At 39.6% G+C, this 13,447-nt stretch overlaps 2 protein-coding genes across 3 annotated transcripts in view; one reads left to right on the forward strand and one right to left on the reverse strand.

The window, feature by feature from the left end:
* The window catches only part of LOC147843444 (serine/threonine-protein kinase pim-3-like), a 10,888-nt gene extending 5,910 nt beyond the window's left edge, over nt 1-4,978 (reverse strand). The window contains exons 1-5 of the mRNA XM_087257108.1: nt 4,369-4,978; nt 4,164-4,246; nt 3,999-4,049; nt 3,550-3,922; nt 3,245-3,424 (exon numbers count right to left, since the gene is read on the reverse strand). Of these exons, the coding sequence (XP_087113234.1) occupies nt 3,245-3,424; nt 3,550-3,922; nt 3,999-4,049; nt 4,164-4,187 (628 nt within the window). The 5' untranslated portion in view covers nt 4,188-4,246; nt 4,369-4,978. The remainder of the gene's footprint in view (nt 1-3,244; nt 3,425-3,549; nt 3,923-3,998; nt 4,050-4,163; nt 4,247-4,368) is intronic.
* A 953-nt stretch (nt 4,979-5,931) lies between these two features.
* The window catches only part of LOC147843445 (serine/threonine-protein kinase pim-3-like), a 47,436-nt gene continuing 39,920 nt past the window's right edge, over nt 5,932-13,447 (forward strand). Inside the window, exons 1-7 of one of the 2 annotated variants that reach the window (XR_015493489.1) lie at nt 5,932-6,249; nt 6,377-6,547; nt 6,670-6,752; nt 6,867-6,917; nt 6,994-7,366; nt 7,492-7,647; nt 13,063-13,373. Coding sequence is in view for 1 of the 2 variants with exons in the window: in XM_087257101.1 (XP_087113227.1) it covers nt 6,222-6,249; nt 6,377-6,547; nt 6,670-6,752; nt 6,867-6,917 (333 nt within the window). In the remaining variant the exon portion in view is untranslated. Of the gene's footprint in view, nt 6,250-6,376; nt 6,548-6,669; nt 6,753-6,866; nt 6,918-6,993; nt 7,367-7,491; nt 7,648-13,062; nt 13,374-13,447 lie in introns of those variants that run through there. The other variant, XM_087257101.1, reaches the window with a different exon arrangement.

A 13,447-nucleotide genomic window follows, 5' to 3' on the forward strand; every position in this document is an offset into this window, starting at 1 on the left:
GCAAGTGTGTGTGTGTGTGTGTGTGTGTGTGTCTTCAGCTCGTACAGCTTTACACAAAGCCTTACAGATGCAGCAGAGGAAGCTCAGGATCTGTTCTCCTCAGTTCCTCTGCCCCTCCTGCTCTCCTTCTACAAATCATTGACAGCGTTTATCTACACTGAACCTGACAATGCAACCCAAGCCATGACTGCTGGATTCAGATAAGTGTAATGTCACTGGCCACCTGTGCAGTGCAACCAGGGATGGCTCTCAAGGTCATCTAAACTGGGCCGATTAGCCGGTGCTGCACTGAGACACCAGCGAATCAGCTGACGGCACTCTGTTACACACAACACCGTCTTCAGAAACACACAACAACAGATGCCAGGCTATCTCTGAATGTGTCTGAATCTCTTACCTGTTGACAAGCTCCTAGGGAAGGTCAGTCTGCTCTACACACATACGGACAATTTAGCTTACCCAATTCACCTATAGCACACGTCCTTGGATTTGTGGGGGAAACCGGAGCACCTGGAGGAAACTAACGTGAATGAGGGGAGAACATGCAAACTCCACACAGAAATGCCAACTGGCCCAGCCGGGACTCGATCTAGTGACCTTCTTACTGTGAGGCGACAATGCTAACCACTGAGTCACTGTGTTGCCCCAGCGTGTATATCAATTAAGAAAGATGTATACAAGCATTTAAATATCTACTGACTAATTTAACTTTTCTCTTTCGTCAGATGGGTTCAGGTAGTGCCTCTGTCCTGCTGCGCTTCAGGAAAATTCAGCATCACAAGCAAAATGACCACCTTGTGTCATATAACATATATTGATCAATCAGCACGGTTGTCAAGGCAGAATCTCAAGCACAACCAATCATTTTAAATGACATGGTGAATCATTTAAAGAAATTTAAATGTTAAGTTCAGAGAACTTACAATATGAATTAAATGTTTGTTGCTGCCTAATGAGTAAGTTAAACACACCTTTGATGCCAAAACTTGGTATTTTTATTAATGAAAAGTTATATTATCCGCTTAGGGCCCCAAGAAAGTCTGGAGGCAGACAATAAATACTAATAATGTAATTTCCTGTCATATTTTGTAGGATAAGGCTTTAACAAATACATTTTACCTTAAATAGCATGTGTGCAATTGTGTCCCCCCACCCCCAATCATGGATCATTCCAGCAGTCAAATCAGATGAAAATTTAGTTTCAGAAAACAAATAGTTTGTTCATTATTTTTAGTTGTGAACTCATTTTAAGCAAACAAATCTTTTAAAATGTAGAGATTGTGTTAAGATAAAAATATAGAAAGCTTGACAGAGTGCTATAAGATAAAGACAGCTAAATAAATAAGCAAATATGAAAAGTGCTTATTACTGTAAGACTTCCGGGTCTCATGACTCGAATTGCTTAGGGCCCCCAAATCACCTAATCCGGCCCTGCTCATAACAAACAATCATCATGATCACGGTACAAAGTGTAGAGTAAACAATGTTATTAACACTATGAGCTGTATTTGTTAAAATAAATGTTAAATTATTGTGTGTTTCATTAGAAAAACTGTTGAGATGATGAAAAACACGCAGTCTTATACGTTTTAGTAAAATTTTGATTCTCTGTGCTGAACATTGCCCCCTTGTGTTGTCTATGATCACTTACTGAGGAGAGACGTGACCCTGCACCACAAAAGCACTTTTTTACTTCTTTTAATTTGAGCACATGCTTTTTAAAATGATTGAGCTGTTGAAACGTTGACCTACACATGAAAAAACAAAATGTACATTTTAAATTACTTTCAAAATTATAATTGTATTTTAACCTGAAACTGAAGATCGTCCTAAAAAGAGATTTATTGCGCTATATTGGGATAATTTGCAATTTGATGTGCACAAAAGAAGAAAAACACAGTAGTGTTTACTTTAAATTCTCGTAAGAAGTTTAGTATTTGTATTTTTTCTAACTTTGAATTGAAGATTATATCAAAAAACTATTCAGCACGCTTCAATGTTGAAATTTTGTAGTTCCATGTCCACAAAAACACAATATTGTTCATTTCAAATTCTCATAGAAACTTTTCTTTTTTACCTAAAATTGAAGATCACTCAAAATAAAAAAACATTTGTTAAATATCAGCATGCGTGTATGGACATTTACTGAGTTTATTATCGACAGATCTGTGTTTAAGTAAAACAATTCGGCTAGTTTAGATTTTTATGTTTTAAATTCAGACATCAAATATTGCAAATAAAGGTTTGGTCTAGTTAGTTCAGCACACTACAGACAGCATGATCATATCTGACTGAACAGTCTCCTAATTCCTCCAGTGTCTGTGTTCATTCATTCATTTTCCTTCAGCTTAGTCCCTTTATTCATCAGGGGTCGCCACAGGGGAATGAACCGCCAAAATATCCAGCATATGTTTTACACAGCAGATGCCCTTCCAGCTTCAACCCAGTACTGAGAAACATCCACACACACTCTCACATGCACAAACACACTATAGCCAATTTAGTTTATTCAATTCACATAAACCACATGTCATTGAACTGTGGAGGAAACCCATGCCAACACATGGAGAACATTCAAACTCCACACAGAAATGTCAACTGGCCCTGCTGGTACTCGAACCAGCGACCTTCTTGCTGTGAGGTTACAGTGCTAACCACTGAGTCACTGTGCTGCCCTTGGTTTGAACATTTACATTTTAGTAAAACCAGTAAAGACAAAAAAAACTGCTGTAATTGCGTATAAAATAACTTTATTGTTTATGATTTATTTAACACCTTCCCCTGTTTTCTCTAAGTGGTCTAGAAACTGTACATTTGTCAACTGTAGACTAGCTTTTGTGTGTGTGTGTGTGTGTGTGTGTCTTCAGCTCGTACAGCTTCACACAGAGCCTCACAGATGCAGCAGAGGAAGCTCAGGATCAGGATCTGTTCTCCTCAGTTCCTCTGCCCCTCCTGCTCTCCTTCTACAAATCATTGACAGCGTTTATCTACACTGAACCTGACAATGCAACCCAAGCCATGACTGCTGGATTCAGATAAGTGTAATGTCACTGGCCACCTGTGCAGTGCAACCAGGGATGGCTCTCAATGTCATCTAAACTGGGTCGATCAGCCGGTGCTGCACTGAGACACCAGCGAATCAGCTGACGGCACTCTGTTACACACAACACCGTCTTCAGAAACACACAACAACACACTTCTGCTCGCTCGCCAGGCTATCTCTGAATGTGTCTGAATCTCTTACCTGTTGACAAGCTCCTAGGGAAGGTCAGTCTGCTTCTGGACGTGACCCTCTGTGCGCCTCTGAATGGGAAACGGTCACACAGGATGTTGTAGAGCGTCACTCCTACTGACCAGACTGTAGCTGGAGTCGCATGGTAGCGATGTCTACGAAACCACTCAGGAGGAGCGTATGCAGGAGTGCCTGAGAGACATAAGAAGACCACAAACATCTGCTCAACATGCTCCAGTACAGACAAATTCCCTTTAGTGGATCAGCAGAAGTTCACAAACATCAACAGAACGTTTCCTTCTGTAACTCAAACTCACCTGCAAAGTATTTGTAGGCCGAGCGCTTCAGCACATCTCCACAGCCGAAGTCCAGCAGCTTGATGTCCTGGGACTCTGTGGAGATCAGGAGGTTTTCTGGTTTGACGTCCCGGTGCAGGACGCCACGGCTCTCGCAGTGTTTAAGGGCCGCAATCAGCTGCACCAGCACTTTCTTTGCAAGACGCTCATCCAGACAGCCGTTCTCCTCACAGAAGCTCTGGAGATCTTGGCAAGGATCCGGTCGCTCCAGGATCAGGATGTAGCGTCTGGGACGGTCAAACCAGTCCAGCAGCTGCAGGACACTGGGGCAGGCAGGAGCTGACGTGACACGGGTCATCAATGCCACCTCCAGCGGCAGCCGACCCTGACCATCCTGCAGGACAAACCCTCCATTATATCCAGAACTCAATCAAACACAGCAAACACAACAGATTCACATCAAAACATACAACTTTCAGTCGCTCAGGGGTCCGGTCCTTTGACACATACTTGATGGCCACCTGCAGACAGGAAAAGCAGAGTAAATCACACCTGCCTGATTGTGACACATGACATTTACTGACAGCAACATTTCTAAAGCATGTCTGAACAAAGGAGGGAAGAAAATCTCTTACTGGCAGTCCATCAGACCTGCGCATCCCAGCAAACACAGAGCCGAATCCACCTCGTCCCAGCAACGGGCCCTTCAGGTACAAGTCTGCAACACAGAAGAGCACAAGAAATGAAGAAAAGAGAGAAAGAGAAAACATGCTGCGGTCTCTTCAATGACAAATCATTTCCTAACTGAGCCATAAGATCTAGAAGATGAGCTGTGCTGACCTCTGCGAGAGCGTTTGGCTGGTCTGCTGGACGAGGTGGACGCCGTTTGCTGGCTGCTGCTCTGCCTTTTCCTCTTGCCGTTCCTCTGGTCTGTGGATGCAGAATCAGCCAAATGTGAAGGCACAGGAGCCAAAAAACCAGGAAGCTCAGTGGTGCCGTCCCGTGTATCTTCTGTATATCAAAACATTTTTAATGAATCTTTTTTGTTAACTTCTGTAATCCTTTTCATATTAGTCAAACATCATACAGCATCATACAGTGATATACAATGACAAACAAATGAAAGATTAAAAACATTAAAAAAATCCTCTTTCTTCACCCATGTGGGACATGGACAATCTCCTCCAACCTGCAATAAAACAGACAAATACAGACAAATATAAAAAACAAATGTAAAACAAAGTAAAGAAAAAGAAGAAGAAGAAGAAGAAGAAGAAGAAGAAGGAATGAAAAAAAGAGCAACAAAAATGTGTTTAAAAAAATATTCAGAAAAATAACTAAAATAAAGATGATTAGAGAATTTGTGCTCTTTAAAATAAGTGTTTTTCTCTCAGAAATCTCAGGAATCGCACAGAAATGCTCTGCAAAGTCGCCTCGTCTCTCAACCAACAGATTGCGATGGGTTTGATTGTTTTTATATGCGGTCGAAATCATACAATAACACGCGTTGCTATAGCAACTAATAATGGCGTGACCTTGCGTGCCTGAGATATTTTTTTATTTTCATGAATACAATTCATGCAGTTATTCGATGTCCTAAATCTTAATTATTAATAATAATAATTAATTAAAAGCTCTTGTTATAAAATTAAATAACTATCATTTTAATAGGCCTATCAGCTTTGAGTAAAACTTGATAGCGTCACCACCGACATTAGCAGCAGAGAAATCTTTAACGAAAATCACACAGAAATTCAAGAATAAAGTTTTTAATAAACATTACCAAACAAACGAGCTCTTCTATAAATGTAACTTACCATAATGAAGAAGTGGACAAAGATGAAATTGTTCTCCATTCGGGAGATCTACAGGAATCATAAACTGTTTTCAGAAAAATTATTGTATTATTTTCTGAGGAACACATTTCTAGGAGTTTATTTACGCTAAATTTCATGTTATTGCCGAATCACGCTGAAGCAGGGCATTAAGAAAGGTCATGTGACTGACGTCCCTGACGTCACTCCTTGCGTAGTAAATGTATGGCCAACGCACAATTTAGGTATATTAATGAATTATATTTTTAAATAAAATAAATTGTATAATAAACAACAATAATATTAAATTAAATAAGGCTTTTAGTATTTCATTTCATTTAATTTCGATAGCTCAATCAGTGTATGGTGATGACGCAATATTGATGAAAGCTGATTGGCCAATTGAAAATTACCCCGGAAATTAAATTTTTATACATTTTTAATTTAATAACAAGAGCTTTTAATTGGAACTAATCGGATTTATACCTCTTTTTGGCTATTTGTATTTTACAATGTTAGTTGCTATAGCAACGCGTGTTATGATATGAATTCTGACTGCATATAAAAACAATCAAACCCATCGCAATCTGTTGGTTGAGAGACGAGGCGACTTTGCAGAGCATTTCTGTGCGATTCCTGAGATTTCTGAAGCTGTTGGAGGATTTCTGAGAGAAAAAGACTTATTTTAAAGAGCACAATTTCTCTAATCATCTTTTTTTCGTTATTTTTCTGATTATTTTTTAATACAATTTTGTTGCTGTTTTTTCATTCCTTCTTCTTCTTCTTCTTCTCCTTCTTCTTCTTCTTTACTTTGTTTTACATTTATTTTCATATTTGTCTGTTTTTGTCTGTTTTATTGCAGGTTGGAGGAGATTGTCCATGTCCCACATGGGTGAAGAAAGAGGAGGTGAGTGTTTTTAATCTTTCATTTGTTTGTCATTGTATATCACTGTATGATGCTGTATGTTTGACTAATATGAAAAGGATTACAGAAGTTAACAAAAAAGATTCATTAAAAATGTTTTGATATACAGAAGATACACGGGACAGCACCACTGAGCTTCCTGTTTTTTTGGCTCCTCTGCCTTCACATTTGGCTGATTCTGCATCCACAGACCAGAGGAACAGCAAGAGGAAAAGGCAGAGCAGCAGCCAGCAAACACTGTCCACCTCGTCCAGCAGACCAGCCAAACGCTCTCGCAGAGGTCAGCACAGCTCATCTTTTAGATCTTATGGCTCAGAAATGAAATGATTTGTCATTGAAGAGACCGCAGCATGTTTTCTCTTTCTCTCTTTTCTTCATTTCTTGTGCTCTTCTGTGTTGCAGACTTGTACCAGAAGGGCCCGTTGCTGGGACGAGGTGGATTCGGCTCTGTGTTTGCTGGGATGCGCAGGTCTGATGGACTGCCAGTAAGAGATTTTCTTCCCTCCTTTGTTCAGACATGCTTTAGAAATGTTGCTGTCAGTAAATGTCATGTGTCACAATCAGGCAGGTGTGATTTACTCTGCTTTTCCTGTCTGCAGGTGGCCATCAAGTATGTGTCAAAGGACCGGACCCCCGAGCGACTGAAAGTTGTATGTTTTGATGTGAATCTGTTGTGTTTGCTGTGTTTGATTGAGTTCTGGATATAATGGAGGGTTTGTCCTGCAGGATGGTCAGGGTCGGCTGCCGCTGGAGGTGGCATTGATGACCCGTGTCACGTCAGCTCCTGCCTGCCCCAGTGTCCTGCAGCTGCTGGACTGGTTTGACCGTCCCAGACGCTAAATCCTGATCCTGGAGCGACCGGATCCTTGCCAAGATCTCCAGAGCTTCTGTGAGGAGAACGGCTGTCTGGATGAGCGTCTTGCCAAGAAAGTGCTGGTGCAGCTGATCGCGGCCCTAAAACACTGCGAGAGCCGTGGCGTCCTGCACCGGGACGTCAAACCAGAAAACCTGCTGATCTCCACAGAGTCCCAGGACATCAAGCTGCTGGACTTCGGCTGTGGAGATCTGCTGAAGCGATCGGCCTACAAATACTTTGCAGGTGAGTTTGAGTTACAGAAGGAAACGTTCTGTTGATGTTTGTGAACTTCTGCTGATCCACTAAAGGGAGTTTGTCTGTACTGGAGCATGTTGAGCAGATGTTTGTGGTCTTCTTATGTCTCTCAGGCACTCCTGCATACGCTCCTCCTGAGTGGTTTCGTAGACATCGCTACCATGCGACTCCAGCTACAGTCTGGTCAGTAGGAGTGACGCTCTACAACATCCTGTGTAACCGTTTCCCGTCCAGAAGCAGACTGACCTTCCCTAGGAGCTTGTCAACAGGTAAGAGATTCAGACACATTCAGAGATAGCCTTGTGAGCGAGCAGAAGTGTGTTGTTGTGTGGTTCTGAAGACGGTGTTGTGTGTAACAGAGTGCCGTCAGCTGATTCGCTGGTGTCTCAGTGCAGCACCGGCTGATCGGCCCAGTTTAGATGACATTGAGAGCCATCCCTGGTTGCACTGCACAGGTGGCCAGTGACATTACACTTATCTGAATCCAGCAGTCATGGCTTGGGTTGCATTGTCAGGTTCAGTGTAGATAAACGCTGTCAATGATTTGTAGAAGGAGAGCAGGAGGGGCAGAGGAACTGAGGAGAACAGATCCTGATCCTGAGCTTCCTCTGCTGCATCTGTGAGGCTCTGTGTGAAGCTGTACGAGCTGAAGACACACACACACACACACACACACACACACACACACACACACACACACACACAAGCTAGTCTACAGTAGACAAATGTACAGTTTCTAGACCACTTAGAGAAAAACGGGGACAGTTGTTAAATAAATCATAAACAATAAAGTTATTTTATACGCAATTACAGCAGTTTTTTTTTTGTCTTTACTGGTTTTACTAAAATGTAAATGTTCAAACCAAGGGCAGCACAGTGACTCAGTGGTTAGCACTGTAACCTCACAGCAAGAAGGTCGCTGGTTCGAGTACCAGCAGGGCCAGTTGACATTTCTGTGTGGAGTTTGAATGTTCTCCATGTGTTGGCATGGGTTTCCCCCACAGTTCAGTGACATGTGGTTTATGTGAATTGAATAAACTAAATTGGCTATAGTGTGTTTGTGCATGTGAGAGTGTGTGTGGATGTTTCTCAGTACTGGGTTGAAGCTGGAAGGGTATCTGCTGTGTAAAACATATGCTGGATATTTTGGCGGTTCATTCCCCTGTGTTTAGTTAGATATGATCATGCTGTCTGTAGTGTGCTGAACTAACTAGACCAAACCTTTATTTGCAATATTTGATGTCTGAATTTAAAACATAAAAATCTAAACTAGCCGAATTGTTTTACTTAAACACAGATCTGTCGATAATAAACTCAGTAAATGTCCATACACGCATGCTGATATTTAACAAATGTTTTTTTATTTTGAGTGATCTTCAATTTTAGGTAAAAAAGAAAAGTTTCTATGAGAATTTGAAATGAACAATATTGTGTTTTTGTGGACATTGAACTACAAAATTTCAACATTGAAGCGTGCTGAATAGTTTTTTGATATAATCTTCAATTCAAAGTTAGAAAAAATACAAATACTAAACTTCTTACGAGAATTTAAAGTAAACACTACTGTGTTTTTCTTCTTTTGTGCACATCAAATTGCAAATTATCCCAATATAGCGCAATAAATCTCTTTTTAGGACGATCTTCAGTTTCAGGTTAAAATACAATTATAATTTTGAAAGTAATTTAAAATGTACATTTTGTTTTTTCATGTGTAGGTCAACGTTTCAACAGCTCAATCATTTTAAAAAGCATGTGCTCAAACTAAAAGAAGTAAAAAAGTGCTTTTGTGGTGCAGGGTCACGTCTCTCCTCAGTAAGTGATCATAGACAACACAAGGGGGCAATGTTCAGCACAGAGAATCACAATTTAACTAAAACGTATAAGACAGCGTGTTTTTCATCATCTCAACAGTTTGTCTAATGAAACACACAATAATTTAACATTTATTTTAACAAATACAGCTCATAGTGTTAATAACATTGTTTACTCTACACTTTGTACCGTGATCATGATGATTGTTTGTTATGAGCAGGGCCGGATTTGGTGATTTTGGGGCCCTAAGCAATTCGAGTCATGGTACCCAGAAGTCCTTCAGTAATAAGCACTTTTCATATTTGCTTATTTATTTAGCTGTCTTTATCTTATATCACTCTGTCTTCCTTTCTTTATTTTTATCTGAACACAATCTCTACATGTTAAAAGATTTGTTTGCTTAAAATGAGTTCACAACTAAAAATAATGAACAAACTATTTGTTTTCTAAAACTAAATTTTCATCTGATTTGATTGCTGGACTGATCCATGATTGGGGGTGGGGGGACACAATTGCACACATGTACTGATTAAAGTAAATTTGTATTTGTTAGAGCCTTATCCTACAAAATACGACAGGAAACAAGATTATATATAATTTATAGAAACTGTTATTAGTATTTATTGTTGGCCTCCAGACTTCTCTGGGGCCCTAACTTCAGCTGCTTACTTCGCCTATTGGTTTAATCCACTTTAAACCCTGCTGTTGTCATCACTAAAGATATTAAGTCAATATAACTTGATATTAATAAAAATACCAAGTTTTGGCATCAAATGTGTGTTTAACTTACTCATTAGGCAGCAAAAAACTTTAATTCATATTTTAAGTTCTCTGAACTTAACATTTTAATTTCTTTAAATGATTCACCATGTCTCTGTTTAAAATGATTGGTTGTGCTTGAGATTCTGCCTTGACAACCGCACTGATTGGTCAATATATGTTATTTGACACAAGGTGGTCATTTTGCTTGTGATGCTGAATTCTCCTGAAGCGCAGCAGGACAGAGGCACTACCTGAACCCATCTGACGAAAGAGAAAAGTTAAATTAGTCAGTAGATATTTAAATGCTGATATACATTTTTCTTAATTGATATACACGCTGGGGCAACACAGTGACTCCGTGGTTAGCATTGTCGACTCACAGTGAGAAGGTCGCTGGTTCGATTCACGGCTGGGCCAGTTAGCCCTTGTATTTTAAGTTATCTGTGCTTAAAAATTTAATTTAATGAAGAGACCACATTTGGTCAACTCAATTAATTGAATTGTAGAGTTGTAGATTTGAGTATTCTCAACTTATTAGTGTTTACAGTGTGAGCCAAAGAGTCATTCTGTGATGCTGCAGTGATGCTGAGTAAATAAGAGATCAGCTAAATCATCTAATAAGTAAAAATACAATTCCATACATATTCAAGTATAAATCACTGGCGCAGAAAACAAACAAAACCTACGTGAGACCAAGAGACTTTATTAAAAGAAAAATCATGAAATTAAGTCATACAATGCGTCATTCAGCAGCAATCATAACTTAAAGATTGTAGTCAGTTCTTGTTTTCTTAGACCTAAAATAAATGATTATCTTTGCAAAACGCATGATCTATTTTGTATATGGTGACATAACCTGTTATATGATGTTATACTGGAAAAAGACTGCCAAGGGTGTTAAGACATTCAGAATAACACTATTTCAGACTCAGAATCTGGACATGATTATACAATTATAAGTCACTGGAGCAAAATTAACTGTCTTTAGAAATAGAAATTACAGAAGCAAATACATATTCATTTTTACCTTCATAAGTATCCTTGCAATGATGTGAAAATGAGATTGCAATGAAAAATGAGATTTTATGTCATATTATTAATCACATAAAATCATACAGCAGTCAACACTGAAATCCATACATAATACATTACGTTTGAATGAATCCCATTTCTGTGATATAAATAATAAACATTCTGAACAGAGAACTGTAACATTGAGCAACTACAGCAGAGATACAATAGAACTCACAATGTAGTCACCATTTATTGAAACCAAGTTTGGAAAAAAAAGAACTTGAAAATATTTATTATTTATTATACAAATTTAACAGCAAATGACCTGTTAAAAAGTCACAACATTACATTCAAATCAGCTTCTGTGACACCGTCACACTTTCAGTTCTCCAAGTCACTGCAGCACATCACAGTAATAAACAAAGATGTAAACAAAGTACATTGCTTTATGAACTATTACAATTACTTGAAGCACAGTCAACATCAATGAAGTCGAGCCAAGTAAAAATGTCAAAGATTAAACAATCAGGCCCTTCTGAAGGCTGAAATAAATCATTAAACACTGACTATCATCTGGTTTGTAATCAATAACTATTTTCAGACCAAAGAATATCATGCGCTGAATGAAACAAACTGTGTTACAAAGAATAAATCAAGAATAAATGTCACCATCAAATGTAAAACATCATTTTGTTTCCTATAAAAAGCGATTAGTTACTTTAATGAAGGGATCAAAACCGCTGCCTTAAAAGTGACCAATTGACTTCCCTTAAAAATATGAGGAACTATTAAGTTGACTTAACTTACCTTTTTATAGTCAACTAATTGCTTTTTACAGCGTAATTAAAATGAGATTTTATTTTCTCAAAATCACAACATTTATGACTGCCCGTTTCGCCACTTACAAATTTAAAATGAAGCATATTTTCATACAATTTATTGCTCACATTACATGTATGATAACTTAAATACATTTGAATATACTGTATAATATGAATAAAACAATTAGTTTGAAATAAATAAGTGTAATAACCGCTAGACATTCAGCATGCTAAGTTTCTGTGCTATAACTCTAAACTAGATTTAATTAAGAATTATTCTTTCCTGCAACTGCATTTTCAAAAAAAATAAAAATGTTATCCTGGCAATACTGACCACCACCAAATTCAACCACACTGCTAAGAAAAAAAAAACTGCTGCTGCCACTACTGCTGTCACCGACTCGGTCCCAGTCATTCCCCTCGCTGGCCAGCAGAGGCCGCCATCTCCGTACTTCTAAGCATTACATCATCCACTCTAACTGATCTAGCACACCTGAACTGAATCTAGCTAACGACCCACGTACCCTTTATAAGCCAGCTCCAAACGCTCAGTCAGTGCGAAGCAAGTGTGCCGCAAGCCTACGTTTGAGTGAGGGTCTCGGCCGTTAGATCGCCCCCTGGGGGCTGGCTGCAGTACAAGTCATAAAGCCAGCCTCCTCCGTGTTAATGAAGGAGACTTGAGCCTAAATAAAAAAAAATATTACACTTGCAATAAAATGTCCCGAAAGATAGTTCTGGTCGATTAAGGCACTGGTTATTGTGCTGAAATAGGTGCAGATCTTCATTTTTGTAAACAGTTTGTTTTTAGCAGTATTTTAGTGCTGCCGCATGCGAGCCGGAATCACCCCGCGACGCCGTGAGTAAGTTATGAGCTGCGGCCTGGAGCTGGCGCGATTGAATATATAAAACCCTCATATTTGTTAACGTTATTACATCCATTTGTTTTGATATGACAGCAAACGCATGCTGAGAAGTTCGGGGGGCGTAGTTGATTTTACATAAAGCGTTTGATTGGAAGCTCGACTCTGCTCATTTTCGCGGCTCCTCCTCTGGCTCCATCAGAAAATCCTTCTGCGCATGTCAAGGCTCCAATTTCAGCAGTCTTTTGCGACAGTTTGTGCTCGTCAAGCAGGCGTTTTGCCCTCAAGGCGTTCAATGGGAAAAAGGGCTGTCGCGTCGTCCATATTTTTTACAGTCATTGGTGCGAAGTCTTGTTTAGCCCCGGCCAACATTTCTGAGCAGTATTCCTGCGTGTTTCCTTGTGTATTACTCCAGCCTGTTCTTGACTCTGCTTCGCCCTCTGCCTGCCCACGACCCACGCATTATTATACGGACTCTGATACTCGCCGCCTGCCCACGAACCACGCCTGTTATACGGACTCTGATACTCGCTGCCTGCCCACGACCCAAGCCTGATTCACGGACTCTGATGCTTGCAGCCAGCCCTTGATCTATGCCTGGTAACACTCTCTGTGTCTACTCACTGCCAGTCTTTATTCATCATAGACTGTTATTGTTGTGTGTTTGCACGTTAGTGCATATTGTGTGTGTGAATAAGAGCGGGACTAATAAATACTGCATAATGGATCCCTCCGTGTCAGTCTCCTCGTTACAACTGCTATGTTAACTACTAACACTACTACTACTACTACTAATAATA

This window comes from Danio rerio, chromosome 6 (assembly GCF_052040795.2).
Source record: "Danio rerio strain M-AB ecotype USA chromosome 6, GRCz13ab, whole genome shotgun sequence".
Classification (NCBI taxonomy): Eukaryota; Metazoa; Chordata; class Actinopteri; order Cypriniformes; family Danionidae; genus Danio; species Danio rerio.